The following is an 18,609-nucleotide window of genomic DNA, read 5'->3' as shown; positions in this document are numbered from 1 at the left end:
AGAGTTAAGACTATAATCTAGATATTAAGTCAATCTGATCCTCGGTAAGAGGGAATATATTAGCACCATCATTTGCGGATAAAGAGCTCGAAGCTCAGAGACGTTAACTGACTTGTCTGACAGCACACAGTCGGTGAGCTCAGGGCTCTTCCTCCTTCGGTCTCTGCGTGCCCCCATCATTGGGGACCATCTCTCTTCTCTAGAGGTTCAGCACTGTTTCCAGTGTATCCTGAGGTCCCTACGGAAAACGTGGTACCTGGCACAGAGTAGGTACTGGTCAACATGTGTTGAACGAAATCAAGTGGGTCTCCCTAAAAACTCAGCGGCACCTCTTATTCTGCCTGACTCATCAACAAAATACCACAATACAGCACGTAAGACGTTCTAAAATCCGCCTTCTATGTGTCAGATCTTCTCTCCCACAATCTCCCCAAGTAAGCTCTCACTTCAGCTGAGCTGGGCCCCTCTGCTGTAGCAGCAGCCAAGGGGCTGTGGTTGGCTGCCCCACGGCGTGGCTGGAAGGCAAGGGCGGGAAGCAGAGCTCAGGAGGAAGCAGGCTCCTGCTCTGCCCACTCGGAGGCTGCTTTGTTCTACCCACAACCACCTGGAGGTGTGGCTGGTCTAACGACACCTTCAGACCCAGCCAGCCCCAAGAGCGGCCACCATCCAACAAAGTGACAGAGGGACCCTCCCCGGCTCACTCACGGAATTGGAAGGTGCAGCTGGCAGCCCTTCAGCCCAAAAGAGGAAGACGGACTTCTGGTCTGAAGTAACTGCTGAGGTGGTCGGTGTTCTTTTCAAGTGACATGGAGCAGTGTAATTCCAAATAACAGAGCCGGAGTCCCCATCCACCACCATCATCTGTGAGAGAGAAGACAGGGAGGAGAGCCCGTCCTCAGAAGGGCAGCAGGCCCAGGGAACACACACACACACATTCAAATAACATTTATTAACAGGCTGACATAGACACCAACAGCATCGCTCCATCCTGCTCCTTCGCTCCTGCAGCAGCAGCAACGCTTCAGAACAATGATGTAGTGAACGCCGTGTCCTGTGAGAGCTTTGTGGCATGTGTAGCTCAGCCCCAGGATAGTCTCACATTTAAAAGAGCACAGTCCAAACAGGCGAAAAATAAATTAAGAGAAAACGCACTCCTTAGCTGCATCTCTCACAGGATAATTATAGAAACTGAATCCATAATCCCTGGCAGCATTCCTAGCTCCCTTCCCCACAAAACACCTCGCACCCAACAGTTGCAGAGCCTGTCACCTGCCAAAACTCCCCCGTCTACCTCTAGCCCAGTGTCTTTCGCCCTGTCTCCTCAGTGTCTCTGTTCCTCAGTGTGGGGAAAAGACTACATACACCTCTTTCTACCATCACTTCCCTATTCTTCCAGTCTCTAGGGTCCTGCCCTTCTCCGCCCATGCCCATGCTCAGACTCAGCCTCACATAGGTCCTGGGAAGACAAATTCCTCAGAGTGAGCAGACAGGAAAATGGGCTCAGGGTTCAAGATTCCCTTTGATAGTCTTGGGAAGGAAAGAAGACTAGAGACACAGCACTGAACAATTTTATCCAGTCATGCGTACTATTTCATTTAGCTGCCACGATAACCCTATGAAGTAGTAGGCAGCGTTGTTACCCATCTTACAGATGCAGAAACTGCAGCTAGGCAAAAATTATGTAAATGGCCCAAGGTCACCAATAAACAGTGGAGCCAGGATTAAAACCCAGGTCTTAACCAACCTACTCTACATACCCTCTCCCTCAATCCTGCCAGGAATGCCAATGAACATTCCAATCTCTACCTGAAGTTCCTTTGAAAGACAATCAGACATTGCTTCCGGAAGGCTCTCCCTAAAGTGACACTTGATCATCAGATCTGTCCTCTGCTCGTGACCAAAAAACCCTACTGTGTCCACACCTCACCCAAATTCTGGAGCTTTGCTTTCTACACCCTCCATTAGCTGACTGTATCCTGACCTCCCTGGCGGGAACCCCTCATCCCATCCTTATCCATCCATCCAGCAAACATCTTCTCTGCCCCCATGGTTCTGCACAGCCAACCCCCGACCACCATGAAGCATCTCTTGACTCCTTCACTCATCTGCTCTCCATGTCCCCGCGGCAGTGGAGCCTCCATTACAGCACAACCTGGCAGAGTTGTGTGCGAACAGCACCCCACTGACTATGAGTTACAGACAGTGGCCTGGCCTTCATTCACGCTGTGTTCTCCAGCACATCATCTGCGTATCTGGCACAGAATGGGGCACCCTTTAGAGGTGATGATTGAGTGTGTGTTGAATTCGCTCTCAGGGAACCGTGTGCAATATATAGATACATTATTTTACAGTGAAGGTAAACCAAAAAGCTAGGTCAACTGTCAAAAGGAAAACGTGAAAACTCTTGTTCTGCTTCCAATGTTCAAGAAATGAACACTGCCTATCCAATCATTATATCCTCACGTTACGCAATCTCACGTAAAATGAGAAGGAACTATCCCGTGTCCTCGGGACATGCCATGCCTTTCTGTCGCTGGGCCTCTGGTCTTGGTGTTCCCGGCCTGGCATGCTTCCCCATCCACCCCTCTCACAGGATACACTTCAACTTTCAAGTCCCTGCTCATCCTTCCCTCTTCTATAAAGTCCTCCATAACAACCCACCCCCCACAGCCTTCTCTGAAATCTTAGGTGTACACTGGATGCACGAAAGTATGACATTTATTTACGCCTGCCTTCCCCCACGGCAGACGGCTCCTACTGCCTCGCTGTAAGTGAGGAATCCACGAGAAGGTCTCCTGTGCAGGAGGAAGGTTAGCCAGAAACGCTTCCGATGCTACAGACGTTAGCACCGAGTTGTGAGTTTTCACTTTATCCATTCAGCTGGACATTGAGTTCTTTGAAGGAAGGAATGTATTTTAGGTTCTCTTTATTTCTCCCAGTGCCTAGCGCAGAGCTGCACACAACGTATATACTTTATATGTGTTTTGATTTGAGTCCCAAGGATTTACCTTTTTCATCCCGACTCCATCCTGTATCTGCAGGAGGAAGTCTAACGTCTGGTCGTCAGTGAAATACCCAGGAGTGGGCTGGCTACAAAGGAGAACAAGGTACGAGAGCGACGGTGAGTAAGAAAACGAGGAAAACAAGGACCTCCTTCCCTCCCTTCTCCTGCATCAGCCCCAGATATCAAACAATTGTTCTGGGAAGTGGTTCAAAGCAGCAAACGTGAGAAGGAGCGCACTGCCAACCTGTGTAGGCCCTGGAGACTCAGGGTCCAGTGTGGTGTGAGGTTCTGTCCCCGAAGCAGGACGAGGGCCTGTCCGGTTGTGATCAGGAGGTTGCTGCAGTTGGAATCCGGTGCCTTCACCATCTGGAGCAGCTCAACACCATCGCTGAATCACCAAGACCCCGACAGTCAGTATCTGGATTAGATGAGGCTCCTGACCCACTTATTCTGACCTTTTCTCTTGGCACACAGATTTGTATAACTTCTATATTCATCTCCCACCATTAGGTGAAGTCTGCCGTTCAGTGAACTCTCATTTTCCTGACCTTTAGAAACCAAGAATCCCTAGAAAATCCACGCAAGATCATAAGGAACTCACAAAGGTGCCACACACCACTCACATTGGACACTCTGGGAAAGAAAACAGAGCCAAATAGAGCGGCAGGGTGGGGAGGTGCAGATCTGGGCAGGAGTCCTGAAATTACCACTAAGCGTGGACAGCGACTTCCGGTAAATACACACAGCATCACATTATTTCTTTCTCTGCACAACTGGGACCATTTAATTTAACATCTGTCAAATTCACCGCAACAATAGGACACTGCCTCAGAAAATGATTGAAAACTCCCAGTATCAAAGAATGAAGACAATTATTACTAAATGGGCAAAATCCACTGCATATGACAAACAAACTACATGCTTTTAGTTAAGAAGGAAACAAAAATCAAAAAAAAATATTTCATGCATGCTATTCCTGCTTCTGCCAAAATGAATCTTCAACTAAGAGAAAAATACAGGAAAAGGAGGGTAGATATTTCAGCAGTTTGACAGTTATTTTAAATAAACCTATCCCCCTAATTTAAAGTTCCCCAGCCTCACCCCTACTCAGAACCTAAACCAATATCCTTCTTTCCAACCTACGTGCAAAGGGGTCACACATCATAGTCACTAACACACAGAGAGCAACACAGTATGTTATCGAGAAAATTTCTCACTCACTGTAACTGGGACAGAAGGTAATAGCTTAAGACTATCACTGCTTCCCCCCAAACCTCTGCCCACACATTCACCAGCCCAACGAAACTCAGAGACTCCATGGCACGTGAGAGCTTGAAAGCTCAATGACAAGGTCCTACCTATAAATGTCAATGAGTTCTGACAGGTTGATGGATCTTCGCTTCTCCCATTCTGGCTCTTCTATCTGCAGAGAAGGTGGTGAGCTGTCTCGATTTTGGGCCTGAACAAAAATGTCCCGCAGGGCGACAGCTTGGATATTTCCTAGCACCACAGGAAGAGCCAACACTGAGAAGCTGAATTTAATAGGCCTCCCCCACGATGAGGATCTGAGAGAGACTTAGAGCCTGATGAGATGGGTCTACCATAGCCCGCCCAGACTGGTCCAACAAGGAGTGAACCGGGAATGATTATATAGATGCTGGACAAAGAGTCTTCTCTTTGGAGAAGGCAGCAAAGGGGGAGCAGAGTGAATGACCTACAACAGGCGGGGCAGTGAGCTCTCCCTACTATAGGAGGTGATGAAAGGGCTGGTGTCAGCAATTCCCCAGCTTTCACCAGTCTCACAAAAGAGGCCTAATCACCTACATCCATGGGGAACAGTAGCAAAAACCAGCCTTGCTTCTTACCAAAGCCAAAGAGGATGTAGACAGCCCCATTGGCGGTGATGTAGACCTGAGGACCAATCAGATTCCCCTCTCCCACGATGTTGTACTTCACAGGTCGGCCCACTGGACTCCCTGTCCGGCCAGACACCAGCAGAAAACACACATCTGGCTGAAGAATTGAAAGAAGGGGGTCCAGTCAACAGAAGCCCTACTGTTTCCCCATCATAGTTTCTCCACATAATCATCGCTTCCTTGTTAGCTAAGGATTCAGAAACACTTTCCAAAGTTGGAAAACACCAAGCCCAACTGCTTTCCTCTATTCCCTGGAAGTAAGAGAGGCAAATGTTAGACACCCGCAAAGGGCATCTTGACGGTAGCTCAGGCAATTTCTCTGAAACACAGTTTTGGCTGATGAACAGTCTCTTGAGACCAGAATTCTAGCTCAGAGCTAAACACACGACAGCTGACCCCTGGTCTCTGCTCTCATACCCAGAAATCCCCAGTAATATTTGGTCCCAGCAAGAATCAGTGCAGACACTGATCCCCCATCCTAACATCACATACCTGGCCTGGCCACTCTCAATCTTACTCTCAAACAAAGATGGGCAAACTTTCTGTGAAAGGCCAGATGGTAAATACTTTAGGTTTTGCAAGCCAAATGGTTTCTGTAGTAACTACTCTACCACTACAGTGTGAAAGTGGCCATAGGTAATAAATACATGTGTGCCAATAAAACTTTATTTACAAAAAAACAGCAATGGGCCACATCTGGCCTGCAGGCAATAGTTTGCTGACCTCTACTCTAGAGGATTTTCTTTTGGGGAGAGTCACTGGTTGGGAAATATGAGGACTGTATCAATATCCTGACCTCAGTAAAGCTTTTGACAAAGTTTATCATCCTGAGTTCTTATGCATAAGATAAAGACAAGTGATTTTTAGTGTACCAGAGGAGGAGTCAGTGACAATGCAGAGGGAGGTTTTAGTGGAATGTCACAGCACTCTGCTTTTGTCCCAATACTATTCATCATTCCTATCAAGGTCATGGGTTTGATTGGACACAATATGAACCAAATCTGATTTGGCCATAGACAGTAAAAATAATAACATCACCATAGTAAGTCTATAACAAGGCCACAAAGCTACAAAGTGATAATTATTCAGAATTCACACACAGATCTCTCTGGCTGCAAAGCTCCACCTGTCATAGTTAGTGGAACCATAATGAGACCGCCAGGGAAATGGGTTCATAATGGTAATTTATCCATTCAATCTCACAAAGCAAATTTATTTAAAGCTACGCCCTTGTAATAAGAGGTTTCAAGCAGCATTTATAACAACAATACTAGGAACTAACTAAAGTTAAAGTGCTCCCTGCAGGAAACACAAGGACCATTTTATACAGCATACCTGTGATTCCCCAACAGCCAGAACCACAAGATCTCGAACGCCATCTTCGTCCACATCTGGCAGTACCACCCCTGGGGCAGCCAGGGTACCGTTGGATAGGTAGTTTGGGTTTAAAGTCCAAATGGCTTTCCCTAGGGAAGGACAAATAGGCTGATCACAGTGATGGCTTTCTGCCTCCTGAAAAGGTGGCCACACCACCACCAGGCCGGAAAAGAGAAACCCAGTGGCCAAACAACAGATAGTAACTCCTACTTCCTTTTTACCTTACTAGGAGGAATGGAGCAGGGAGTGTGAGATGAAATCCCCAAGTACCTAGCTAACAAACCCATGTAATAACTTCACACCTGGATTTTTTAGATAAATGGAGGTGCTAACGTCTCCCCGGGAGAGAGGAGCCCACTTGTCTGGGACAGAGGAATTGATCTGAGATTATTACAACTATTAAGGAACCACCAGGGCAGCCAACCAGAAAACTAACTCTCTCTCCTACCACATGTTCACCTGAGTAGAGAAATCAAGCGTAGATTTTCAACATGACCTCAGCTCTGGAGTTAACTTGCATGCAATCCTTTTCCATTCAGAACTACCCAGGACCAAACTCCAACCTCTAACATTGGGAAGGATGATATTTATTCAGTCCAAGGTGTTAACAAGCATACCGGCAGTATACTTAGGACTCTGTAAAGAGCCTTCATTACATATACTTCTTTTTCATACCTTTTGTCATGTATGTCTACGTGCAATAGGAAGATAAAAAGCCAGACAACATGCCTCAACAAACCTTACTTTCTCCACTGACATATTTTTAAGTAGTTGATGCCCAAGTTCACACACGGACCCCCTAGCTATCAAATATGAAGAGGCAATGCTCAGCTGTCTTTTGTGCAAAGAACAGAGTAAGGAGACTACCTAGCAGCCAAAGGCCTCAAGGTAGTTTCTGTTCAGGTTAAACTGGGGATCTAGCACTCAACCTATTCCAACCCTTTCTGTTATCTCCCTAAAATAACCGCCCCCCAAAGCAGTCAATCAGATTTCCCACCCTGTGAGAGTGGAAAGGTCCTCCCCCACCAGACTGTTCTAATCCAAGACCATGGCTCACTGGAGCAGAAACCTTTTGTGGCAAATGATCTTCACCTGATGTCGCATTGAATGCGCGGAACATCTTGTGCATCCCTGTCACAAGGCAGATGGTCCCGGCCACGCTTCCTGGCATCAGATCCAAACATGTAATATCTCGAGCCTCCTCAGGGAGAGGACTGGACCATAGTGTGCTGCCGTTCATCCCCGAAAGGCACACAAGAACAGCAGGTGGCCTTGAGACACCTAAAAGCACACAAAAGAGAGAAGAAATGAAAGGAGGGCAGAGGAAAGAAGTAGAGATGAGCAGGAGGCCAGAAAACCAAAAGTAAGTGGTGGTAAGGCAGCAACCCACACCTGTGTACTCGGCTCCCTCCCATATTTCTAGTAACAAGGTCTGAAAACAGAGCTTGTCCCGTCCTGTCTGCTCAACACATCTCGTCCAAGATAAGAACCCTGGACCTCCTCCAGGCTGCCTTATGCAACTCCACGCTTGCACCTCCCCCAACACCTTTGCTCCCATGCCTGTCACCTGAGCCCAACAAAATACTGACATCCTTAAGGATAAAGGCTATTGCATTAATTTCTGTACCTTACAAAAATACTGGTACATGGCAACCAATTGTTGTCTGAATAAAGACAGGAACAAAAAAAAAATTGAGAATATGAAAAAGTTGAGAACAACAACAACAATAAAAAAACAAACCGAGAGGGAAAAGTATGCTCAGAAAAATGAGGCTACTAAACTAGACTATCTACAGAGCAGGGAGCAAAATACCGGAATTCTAATTATCACTAGCAAATGCTCTCTGGGGGCAAAAAATACATATTTTCTTAAATAAACCATAAGATTACACTTAACAACAATCAGTAGGTAGGTCTTCCTGGCCTAGAGTTCATTGGAATCAGCTGATATGGCCCCAATCAGTAAAGAATACTACCTGGGAAAATTTAATACCTAGGTCCAAGGATAGCTGGTAAAGGACTGGAGTAGCTCACCTCTTTAATAAATAATCCTTTATGTCAATCAAAACCAGAATAGTAACTTTCTCTGGTGCCAGTTTTACATTCACCTTCAGTATTAACCTATCTCACACACTTTCCACCTCCAGCAACAACTCATACAGCTTTGTGGCCACTATTCCTCAGTGCTGCTAATTAAAATCACAAGCTGAAAACAAGAGTCAAACTGTAGCTCACAGTTTCAGCTTTGGTTGCCAGAAGCAGAGGCACACATGACAAGTCGTGGTGATAAATGTTAACATCCTGACTTCTCATGGATGCTCTGACATGCTGCCCTTCCCCCTAAGGGTCCCTATGACTCTACATCAATTCTCTGACATCTTTTTCTGGATGGTGATGGGTTATCCCTTCCCCATTAGTCCATGACTCCCTCAGGCAAAGACCACACTCACTTTGTTTAGATCAATATAACCAGCACAACTCTGCTTAAGGTACACAGCAGACATTCAATACGTAGTCTCTGAATGAATGGATGGACAACAGAACAAACAAAAACGCAATCCTTCTTATGTTCAGGGGCACAAGAGCTTTGAACCCACTGTCTGGGGTTAAGGGCGGCAGTTTGACATAAGGGTCAAAAAAAATGAACTCCACAGCCAGACTCCCAGGATTTGGATCCCAGCTCTGCCATTTACCGGCTGGGGGACACTGGGCAAGTTCCTTAGCCTCATTATGCCTCATTTTCCTCATCTGCAAACAGGGAATAATTATATTGTCTACCTCATGGGACTGAGATGAGGGATAAATTCATCCATCATATATGTTATAGACTTCCTATGGTGCACAGCACACACGTTAGTGATGTTATTAATTTTACAATCTATGGCCAAATCAGGCTAGTTTGTATTGTATCCAACTTAAACCTATGACCTTGTCACTATGAATCCTGATATGTAGCAAACCATACAAATAACAAATGACGAAAAAGAAATCTCTAAATCTAAGCGTGGGTGGGGGAAAGTTTTACTTCAAAGGCTAGCTAATGAGTCATAGGCAGGAAAAAAATATAACTCAGGTTCAATCACATAGTCAGCATTTTGCCTGGAGGTTCTCTCTGTAACAGATCTATCCCCAAATGGCTTCTACTTAGGGCACAAGCCCCAAAAAGGTATTTCTTATAAGAGGGGCACATAGCCTAGAATTTTCTAGAATAGACTTGAATGTTTATTCCAGGGCCTGGATGATTCAAAAGTAGTTACTAGTGCATCCTCAACCTCAAACTTGAGTTCCTCTATCAGCTCACAGACTATAGCTCTAAACCCCTTTAACAGAGGCTGCGAGACAAGCCAAAGCTCCCATGGACCTATGCTGAAAACCCAACACTTTTTTTCTTTCTTCTGCAGTTGATCTGTGTAACAGCTGGGGTCCCAGGAAACAGACACTCAGTTAGGGTAGGTTGTGAAAGGTTTACTAGAGACAAGATGTGGTCAGAGTATAGGAAAACCACCAGGAATAGTAAAGCCCTCAGAACTGTTACTGCTCCCAGGCCCAGAGGGACAGTGGAGAAAGTGATTACTGGAACCCAGAAAAAGCAAGTCCTGTAAGAGGACCACCTTGACAGGAGCTGCAACCTGTGATCAAGGATGTAGCCAGGCTGAGGTAATCTGTCAGGGAAGGAGCCAGAGGAATTCTCTCTCTCTCTCTCTCTCTCTCTCTCTCTCTCTCTCTCTCTCTCTCTCTCTCTCTCTCCTCATTCCAATTTCTTCCCTGTGTTCCCCATTGGCCAAACCCAACTGGAAGTCCACAGGCAAGGGAGACGCTGACATATTCCATGCATAATCCTCCCCAAGCAGAAAGCAGAATGGAGAACAGAGACAAAGGGAGTAAACAGGAGTAAAAGGATGAAAGGCAAGATGTAAGTGTGATATATTAGTATGTGAACAAGAGCTTTCTGCTGGGATGGGAAGGTAGGAGAGTCAACATTTCCTGTAACCTAAGAGGCAATGGAAAATGGATTGGGAGAAAACTCAAGAAACCTCAGTACTAATGCTGAGCACTGCAGGCACGTGGGCAAGTCGCTTCCTCTCTGGCCTCAGCTTCCTCCCTGGACTGGTGACCACAAAGAGTTCCTTCCAGCTGCAGAGCCCTATGGTTCCTTGACTGAGTGGTATTTAGAAGCAGGAACTTCCTGCTGGGGGTTTCTTGTGTGACAGCTCGTGGTGCCTTCCTATTCAGGGCAGGCCCTTTTCTATACGGTCCCTTGGGAGAAGCTCTCTCTTCGCTCACATGGGTCCAATCACTGAGCTTCTCCTGGAGCAGCCTCTAAAATTAACAGTCTCTTACCGACGGCACTGCCATTCCTTGAAGTTACAAAGGAGAGAAGCACATCGCGCAGGCCATCTCCATTCACATCAGCCAACTGCAATGGAGACAGGTCCCCACCTGATAGACATTAAAAAAAAAAAAACTTAGCAACGTACCACAAACCAGTTAAAACAAGAAAGGGACACATAGTGCCAGCACTTCATAAAAACCAGGCAGACTTTCAGTTCCTGGATGAGAGAGAGTAGACACAATTCTGCCTGTTCCTCTCACTGAGCACAGCCAAAATCCCTGGGCATTATCCATAAAGCAAATACGAGAAGACTCTGGAAGGTCTGGCCAGGCCTTGAGCCTTACTTTTCTCTTTAAATCGCCCTTCCTGCAGCTTTGCTCTCCCCTGGACAGTGTTGGCTGCATAGCAGGAACCCAGCAAGCCAATGCTCTACATCTAATCTACGTCTAATTAAGACAAGGCCAACACCTCTTTCACCCTGTCCCCTCCCCTCTGGCAACCACCAGGCCCTTCTCTGTCTCTATGACTCTGTTTCAATTTTGTTGGTTCATTTGTTTTGTGCTTTTAGAGTCCACATATAAGTGAAATCACATGGTATTTGTCTTTCCCTGACTGACTTATTTCACTGAGCATAATACCCTGTAGGCCCATGCTGCTGCAAATGGTAAGATTTCGTTCTTTTTTTATGGCCAAGTAATATTCCGTTGTATTAAGAAGTACAAATTGGTAGTCACAAAATAGTCATGGGGATGGAAAGTACAGCATAGGGAATATAGTCAATCATATTGCAATAGCTATGTATGGTGCCAGGTGGGTACTAGAAATATTGGGGAGAACACCTTGTAAAGTATATGACTGCCTAACCACTATGCTGTACACCTAAAACCAATATAAAATAATATCAAAAGTAAATTGTAATTGAAAAATACAAAGTTTAAAAAATACAACGCCAACAGAAACACAACAAAGCAGTGATCTTCCCAAGTTTTTTGAGCTGTATCAATCCATCTTTTGGTTTTGCTTCAAATCTTAACCTCCTAAAGGCAGCTCTGCACACAGGGGGAGAAATGCTATATGACACACATTAAAGACTTGGAGGAAATTGTCAATGTCATCAGACGCTTTACAGAATTAGGGATAAAAATCCTGCAGCTCACCTCCCTGGGGGCCCAAGTGGCGGCTCCAAGTGCTGTGCAGATCTCTGGGGGGACAGGGGATCAGGAATGCACATACGAGCACCAGGACCATCGAGATCACCAAGGTCAGCAGAAACACAGATGTGCGCACATAGGACACGATGGCAGAGGTTGTCTTCTGCTCCAGGCCTCCGAGGGGCTCCGAGGGGTACCCCTCTGTGGGGCCCTCCGAAATATGTGGCTTTGCAGCCCCTGCCACCTCGGCATCTGAGTCAGGCTCTGGGGCTTCTCCCAGAGGACTCTTCCCATTCTTGACCCCTCCGTTCTTCTGCTGCAAGTCCAGCACAAGATCGTCTTCACTCTCATCACTGTCGGCCTGTGTGAGGGGATCATACTCCCCTAGGTCAGGGCTCTTCTTCCCTGAAAAGACAGAAAGAGAGGGCTTCGCAGGGAACAAGGAAGGAGAAACCCTCACCAAGTGCATGGCACCTGCAAACACACAGAACTAAGCAAACTGAAACAAATCTAGATTTACAACCTTGGACCTTCATGGCTCTGCAAAACAGACATCAGCAGGGAGGAAAGGATGGGGGAGGGGAAAAATCACAGGGTTCTAGAACAGTGGTTCTCAACCTTCTGCCCCTTTAAATACAGTCCCTCATGTTGTGACCCAACCATAAAATTATTTTCATTGCTACTTCATAACTGTAATGTTGCTACTGTTATGGATCGTGATGTAAATATCTGATATGCAGGATGGTCTTAGGCGACCCCTGTGAAAGGGGTCGTTCGACCGCCAAAGGGGTCGCGACCCATAGGTTGAGAACCGCTGTTCTAGAATCACTGCTTTCAGGAGTTTAAGAAACTGGAAAAGAAATGGAGAAAGGAAATTTCAAATACCTTTGTAGGTTTTTGTTGTTGTTGTTGTTTTAAACTCTCTTAATTTGTTTCAATCTCACTAATGGAAAAAACCATGGCTCTTATATCATCAACCTTCCATAGGCCTAATATGAATATTTTCTTTGATGTTCTTAGATATGTGATGTTCTGATCTTTCCTGGGACTTCCCTACACTTTTAGAATATTGATTCTCTATACCTTGCTTCTCACAGTCCAATATTTGTGGCTTCCTAATTGTTTCTATGAAACAATTTAGAAAGTTGAACACTAAATGCCACCTGGAGATGTTTCACTGGAAATTCACTCCTAAGAACCTCACTGGGATCCCAATGCCTTTCAGTGCATGTTTCAGTAAATAGTGTTTATCTCTAAAAATGCTATTCTGAGCACATGTTCCAGGAGGGAGCAGGAACACAGAGGTAGTGGACTTGTCTTGAAACTGGTTTACACAACAGGCACCTGTTTTTACTTAAACCTTATGTCTATTTGGAGGTGGTAAAGAGGCAGAAGTTACAGGAGGGCTTAAGCACACCTCCTTGCAAGCCACCCCTTGCTCCCCTCGCTGCCAATGACTGGATGATTTTTTGCCTTTATTTCATGTTATAACCAAGTGAAAAACAAGAAAAAGTTTCTGTTTTGGAAATTACCTGGTAAGCTGTTACTAATGTAAATGCTACTTTAACTCTTTTGTTAAGAAGAAATATAAAAAGTCTAATTAAAAAGGGAAAAAGAAGAATCCTCGATCCTAATCTCTGTCTCTGGTCACTGTGATCTTGATGTCACTTCATACATTACGTCTCAGTTTGCTCAAGATGTGAAATGAAGCAATAAAACACTATATGGAGACCCATATGGGAAGTAAAGTCTTTAGTGTAAAGTTTAGTGTTTGGTATATAGAGTGTCAATAAATGTTTGATTAAAAAATGAACATTCCACAGAATAATTTTATAACATTAAGTATTTTGGGGAAAAAAACAAACACACACACACAGAAAATACTGAGTAACCTAGCATTCTGTTAACTACAAATTTCTATATATTTTCACCTTCAAACCTATTCATTTTGTCTGATAAATATTATATTTGATTTTAAAGGCATAAATTATTTTTAAAAAACAATTTTTAGGAATTTCATTCAGAATAGTACTTCAGGATATGCCATAGAGTCACTACAGGTTCAAGCTAATCTCATCTAGTTTATATATCTACTAGAGGCCCGATGCATGAAATTTGTGCAAGGGTTTTGGCCCTCGCAGCCCTGGCTTCATCCGGAAGGTCATCCAGACGGTCATCTGGACAGTCGTTCTGCTGTTTGGTCTAATTAGTAAATTAGCTCTTTATTATCTAGGATTCTATGAGCCAAGTTATTTTATTAATTAGGGCATTTCATGCCCTAACCATCTCAAGTAACTTGATAATAATTTACAAACAGAACCACAGGTTGTTGTAATAATATTAACCCTAATATTTTTAAGTGTTTCTTTTAACTAAATGAATATACCTAATAGGATCTTTAAAATGTGCTATATACAAAAATGGGTATTATTCAGCCTTAAAAAGGAAATTCTGACACAATGGATCTTCAGTACATTATGCTAAGTGAAATAATCCAGTCACAAAAAGACAAATACTGTATGATTCCATGTAATGTAGTCAAAGTCACAGAAACAGAAAGTGGAATTGTGGTTTCTATCTTCACAAGAAGCAGGCTGTCAGCACATGTAGGGAGTGTGCAGTAGGCAACCAATCGATGTTTTGCTTTCATGTAGATGTTTCTCTCCCCCTCTCCCTTCCTCTCTCTCTCTAAAAAATCAATGAAAATATTTTTTAAGAAAACTAGACAGAAAGGTATGATTATAGAAAACAAAGGTGATCCAATATATGCATAACTGAAGAAGAGAACAGAAAAGAAAATGGAAACAAAAACAGTACTTTAAAAATATACAAAAAAAGTTCCTGCAATAAAGCAAAACCTAAAACTGCAGAATAAAGGATAAAATGAGTCCCAAGAAAAACTGATACAGTCCTGCCGGCATGGCTCAGTGGTTGAACTTCAACCTATGAACCAGGAGGTCATGGTTTGATATCCGGTCAGGGCATGCCCAGGTTGCAGGCTCCATCCCCAGTGTGGGGAGACATGCATAAGATAGCCAATCAATGATTCTCTCTCATCATTGATGTTTCTATCTCTCTCTCCCTCTTCCTTCCTCTCTGAAATCAATACAAATCTATTTTTAAAAAAGAAAACTCTTAGAGAATAATCAACATTGAAACATATCCTAGTAAAGGCATTGAACTTCAAGGACAAAGAAAGAATCATATGAGCAACCAGGCCAAAGGAAAAAGAATCAAGTCACTAATAATGGGAACAAATATCAAGCAGTCTTCTCCACAATAACATACATTCCTAAAAGGTCATGCCACAATATGTAAAAAGTTCTGAGAGGAAAAACATGGGTGTGCAATGCAAGAACTTTCATCCAGACATGACGTTTCTGAATTATAAAGGCAAGCATGCAAGAACTCAGGCTATCTTACTCTTGTGTCTTTCTCTTAAAGATCATAGAAAATAGGACCCATTCTTGTCCAAACTCTTAAGATAAATATTTACTTTTACAGTATTAACAGTACATATTTTTCCAGGTAGTTCAAAGACAAACCTCAGCTTAATTATTATGGACTGCAAGCTTTGGGTTAAGAACTCCTAAGTAAATATTTTTTCTATGTTTCACAGAAAGACAGCATGGGTGTATAAACATCAACTCTTTGGGTTGAGAAGATAACATCAAAACCATGCTTCTAAGCTCAGGGTACTTTAGCACTCTCTTCTCTGATGATTTCAGTTATCACCCATATATTTCAAACCAATAGAAGGTTTTCAAAGAATAAGGAAGACACTGATTTTCCATAGCTATCACTTTCCCCCGTACGAAGACTGAGGATGCTGGTTACATAACCATTCCCAAAATGGTATGGAGGAAAATATAAATAGCAAAGAGATGCAACTATACCATCCACAAAGGTTCCAGGAAAATATACTATAATATATACTTGAGTCTATACTTTACATAGACTCTACTGCAATGAAAGGTAAATAATTCATATCATGGATTAGTTGATCCAGGGTACATAATCATTCTAAGTTATACATAATAAAACAAATCACTACAGTAACATTATGCTCTGATGTTCCCTTTAGTGTTTGACCTTCAAACTTTAAAATGAACTAAGAAAATATATACTTAAGAGGTAATTGTCCCACAGGCTGCTTTATGAATGTCACATTGTCCTTCTGTTATTGATTAACCTCATTCTATGCATGTGAGCCAAACATCTATCTTGAGCTTAGTGGAAGGTGAGGCTGTGAAACATGGCTACTTTTTCTTCATGAGGATGAGGATATCTGTCATTACCTCACGATTACATCGGGCCTTCCTTCAAGTATCACATTCATAAAAGATCATGGTGCTTATGATGATAATAACAGCTAACCCTTATTGAATAACCAACATGTGTCGAAGGTTAACAAACCTCTCAAGTATATCCATCTCTTATACTTTGCCAAATAACCTCATGAGGTCAATATGTAGTGAGTGTGTGGAATACAGTGAGTGTTTCATAAAAATATTATTATTACACATGAAGAAACTGAAGCTTGAAGAGATTAAGTAACTAATCGGGTAAAGACCGGATTTAAATCCAAGCCTATCTCATGCTCTTAGTCTCCATTCTATTCGGCTTCCTTACATGTAAAAATAGGAAGGACACCGTTGTGGTGATCATTTCACAATATATACAAATCCTGAATCATTACATTATGCACCTAAAAATAATGTTATACGCCACTTCTGCCCCTTTAAAAAAAATAGTAAATTAACAAAGGTAACATGACAGTAACCCGTAGGCCAAATAACTACAGTGCATCCAAAAAGAGCTAACAGAAAGCAACTTTTACCTAATATAAAAGCAAATATATATATATATATATATATATATATATATATATATATATATGTATATATATATATATATATATATATATATATATATATATATATATATTTGGGGTGGAAGGGAGAAACAGCAAGAGGGAGCCAAGCTAAAGAGTACAAGCAGGAAAAAAAAAAAAAAAAAAACAAAAAACAACAAAAAAACACCCATATCACATAAAAGAACATATGGCTATTGTATCTGGGCCTTAAAAAGTATCAAAATACTTGACTGCTCAGGGCAAGCTCCTGTGCAAACATAGGCCCAAGGACCAGACTGTGTTTTCTCTACCCTATCAGATGACCAATTTACTGAAACTGAATACTCCATGGGGTAGAAATGCCACAGCCTCAGGATGTGAGAATGCAGAAGAGCTCAAGAGTTTTGAATGCAAGATTTTCTTGCATTCCCATCCTCAGAGAATAACTATTACCTATGCTGTAAACTAAAAGAATAAAGAAATAAAGCTAAATATGTCTGACCATCTCCTTGCCTCCCTTGGGAGAATATCATACTACACTAAGGATACATAAGGCTACTCTCTTCAAAGTTCATTAATCCTGCAGGTATAGAGACACGCCCCGCTTCAATGTTAAATACACATTCCAAAATAGATATTATCAATGCTCATTGCAAAGTTCTAATGAGCCCATGTGAAAAGAAATGTCTTAGATCATGAAGTCTGGAGACAGAAATGCAAATTCATATCAAATCCATACCCAACGCAGTCATCCAAGACTCAGTGTAGCAGGCTGCAAGTTCCTTGACCCTGCAACCCCCCTGCACCTTATGCTGGATATCCACCAGATACACAACTAGCCCTTCTCAGGATGCCAGGGAAAGCAACTGCTTTTCCCCCTAAACCCTTAAGTTAACAGCAAACAAATGTGTATAGCTTAATGTTTAAAATTTATTTAGGTGGGATCATAAAAATTTTAAAGTCTTAACGTTTAAAATTTATTGGGGCAGAATAAAATAGACATTTACTAAAGTAGCGAGTTTCTAGCAGCACAGTTTCGTTCTGGGGGTTAAAAACAAAACAACAAACAAAAACTTGGAGCTGCTGCTGCCCAAAGTACTGAATTAGCTCTGGAAGCTGTCCTCACCACCAGTGTCTCTTTAAAGAATATCCCATACATTATCTGCAACTTGCAGGTGCCAAATCATCTCCCTCCTATAAATGCTGAGCCTGGGCGGCCAGAGGCTGACCAAGTGGAGGCAAAAGCCCGGGATCTAGCGTTAAAAGACCCCCCGCATTCCAGTTCAGGTTTTTCCAATACCGCTTAGCGACTTTGGACAAGTCAATTCAGCCGAATAACTCTCATTTTCCTCTTCTGTAAACTCGGAGGTTAAAGACCTGTCATTAGGTGGGGAGGCTGCTCCAGAGGGTCACAAGTCCTCTGCCGCCCCCGATCCCCATCCCCGCCCCTGCCCAGGTGCAACCCAGGAGAGAAGGAGCTGGAGACGCTCGGGAAAGGATGCTCCCTCACAACCCTTCCCTGGAGGCGGCGGCGCGCGCGCTGACATTCGCCATCGCAGCAGCTCAGCCCGCTCCCGGCCACCTGCCCAGCGCGCCTCCAGCGTCGCTCCCTGCCAGGCTCTGGGCTCGCCCCGCGCCCGCGGTCCCCGACCCGCCAGGCGCCACTAACCCCCAGCCCAAGGGGGCTGCACCGCTCGCCTCCGCGCGCCTGCAGCTCCGCCTGGGTGAGGGCCAGGCCCTCCGTCTCCCCGTCTCCCCAAGCCCGGCGGGGGCGGGGTGGTCTTGAGGCTGCAACTCCTTACCCGGGAGCTTGAGCGCCCTGGACAGCACTGTCGCCATGGCGGAGGCCCCGGTGCGCGTGCGCGCGCCCGCGTCCTGTCGGGAAATGTAGTTCCGGGAGGACGGTGCGCTGGGATGGGTCCGAAAAGGTAGGAGCTGCGTGGCGAGTCGAGGTCAGGAGGAGGGGCCGGCTG

At 44.1% G+C, this 18,609-nt stretch overlaps 1 protein-coding gene across 2 annotated transcripts in view; it reads right to left on the bottom strand.

The window, feature by feature from the left end:
* The window catches only part of FAM234B (family with sequence similarity 234 member B), a 25,406-nt gene extending 6,797 nt beyond the window's left edge, over positions 1-18,609 (bottom strand). The window contains exons 1-10 of one of the 2 annotated variants that reach the window (XM_059682253.1): positions 18,439-18,609; positions 11,788-12,186; positions 10,639-10,737; positions 7,390-7,578; positions 6,256-6,386; positions 4,870-5,017; positions 4,363-4,504; positions 3,249-3,392; positions 3,009-3,090; positions 706-861 (exon numbers count right to left, since the gene is read on the bottom strand). In XM_059682253.1, the coding sequence (XP_059538236.1) occupies positions 706-861; positions 3,009-3,090; positions 3,249-3,392; positions 4,363-4,504; positions 4,870-5,017; positions 6,256-6,386; positions 7,390-7,578; positions 10,639-10,737; positions 11,788-12,186; positions 18,439-18,475 (1,527 nt within the window). In that variant the 5' untranslated portion in view covers positions 18,476-18,609. The remainder of the gene's footprint in view (positions 1-705; positions 862-3,008; positions 3,091-3,248; positions 3,393-4,362; positions 4,505-4,869; positions 5,018-6,255; positions 6,387-7,389; positions 7,579-10,638; positions 10,738-11,787; positions 12,187-18,438) is intronic. The other variant, XM_059682254.1, reaches the window with a different exon arrangement.

The sequence above is a fragment of the Myotis daubentonii genome, chromosome 2 (assembly GCF_963259705.1).
Source record: "Myotis daubentonii chromosome 2, mMyoDau2.1, whole genome shotgun sequence".
In the NCBI taxonomy this organism is placed as follows: domain Eukaryota; kingdom Metazoa; phylum Chordata; class Mammalia; order Chiroptera; family Vespertilionidae; genus Myotis; species Myotis daubentonii.
The sequence above is the reverse complement of the archived record's forward strand: the minus strand, read 5'-3'. Positions and strand labels throughout refer to the sequence as shown.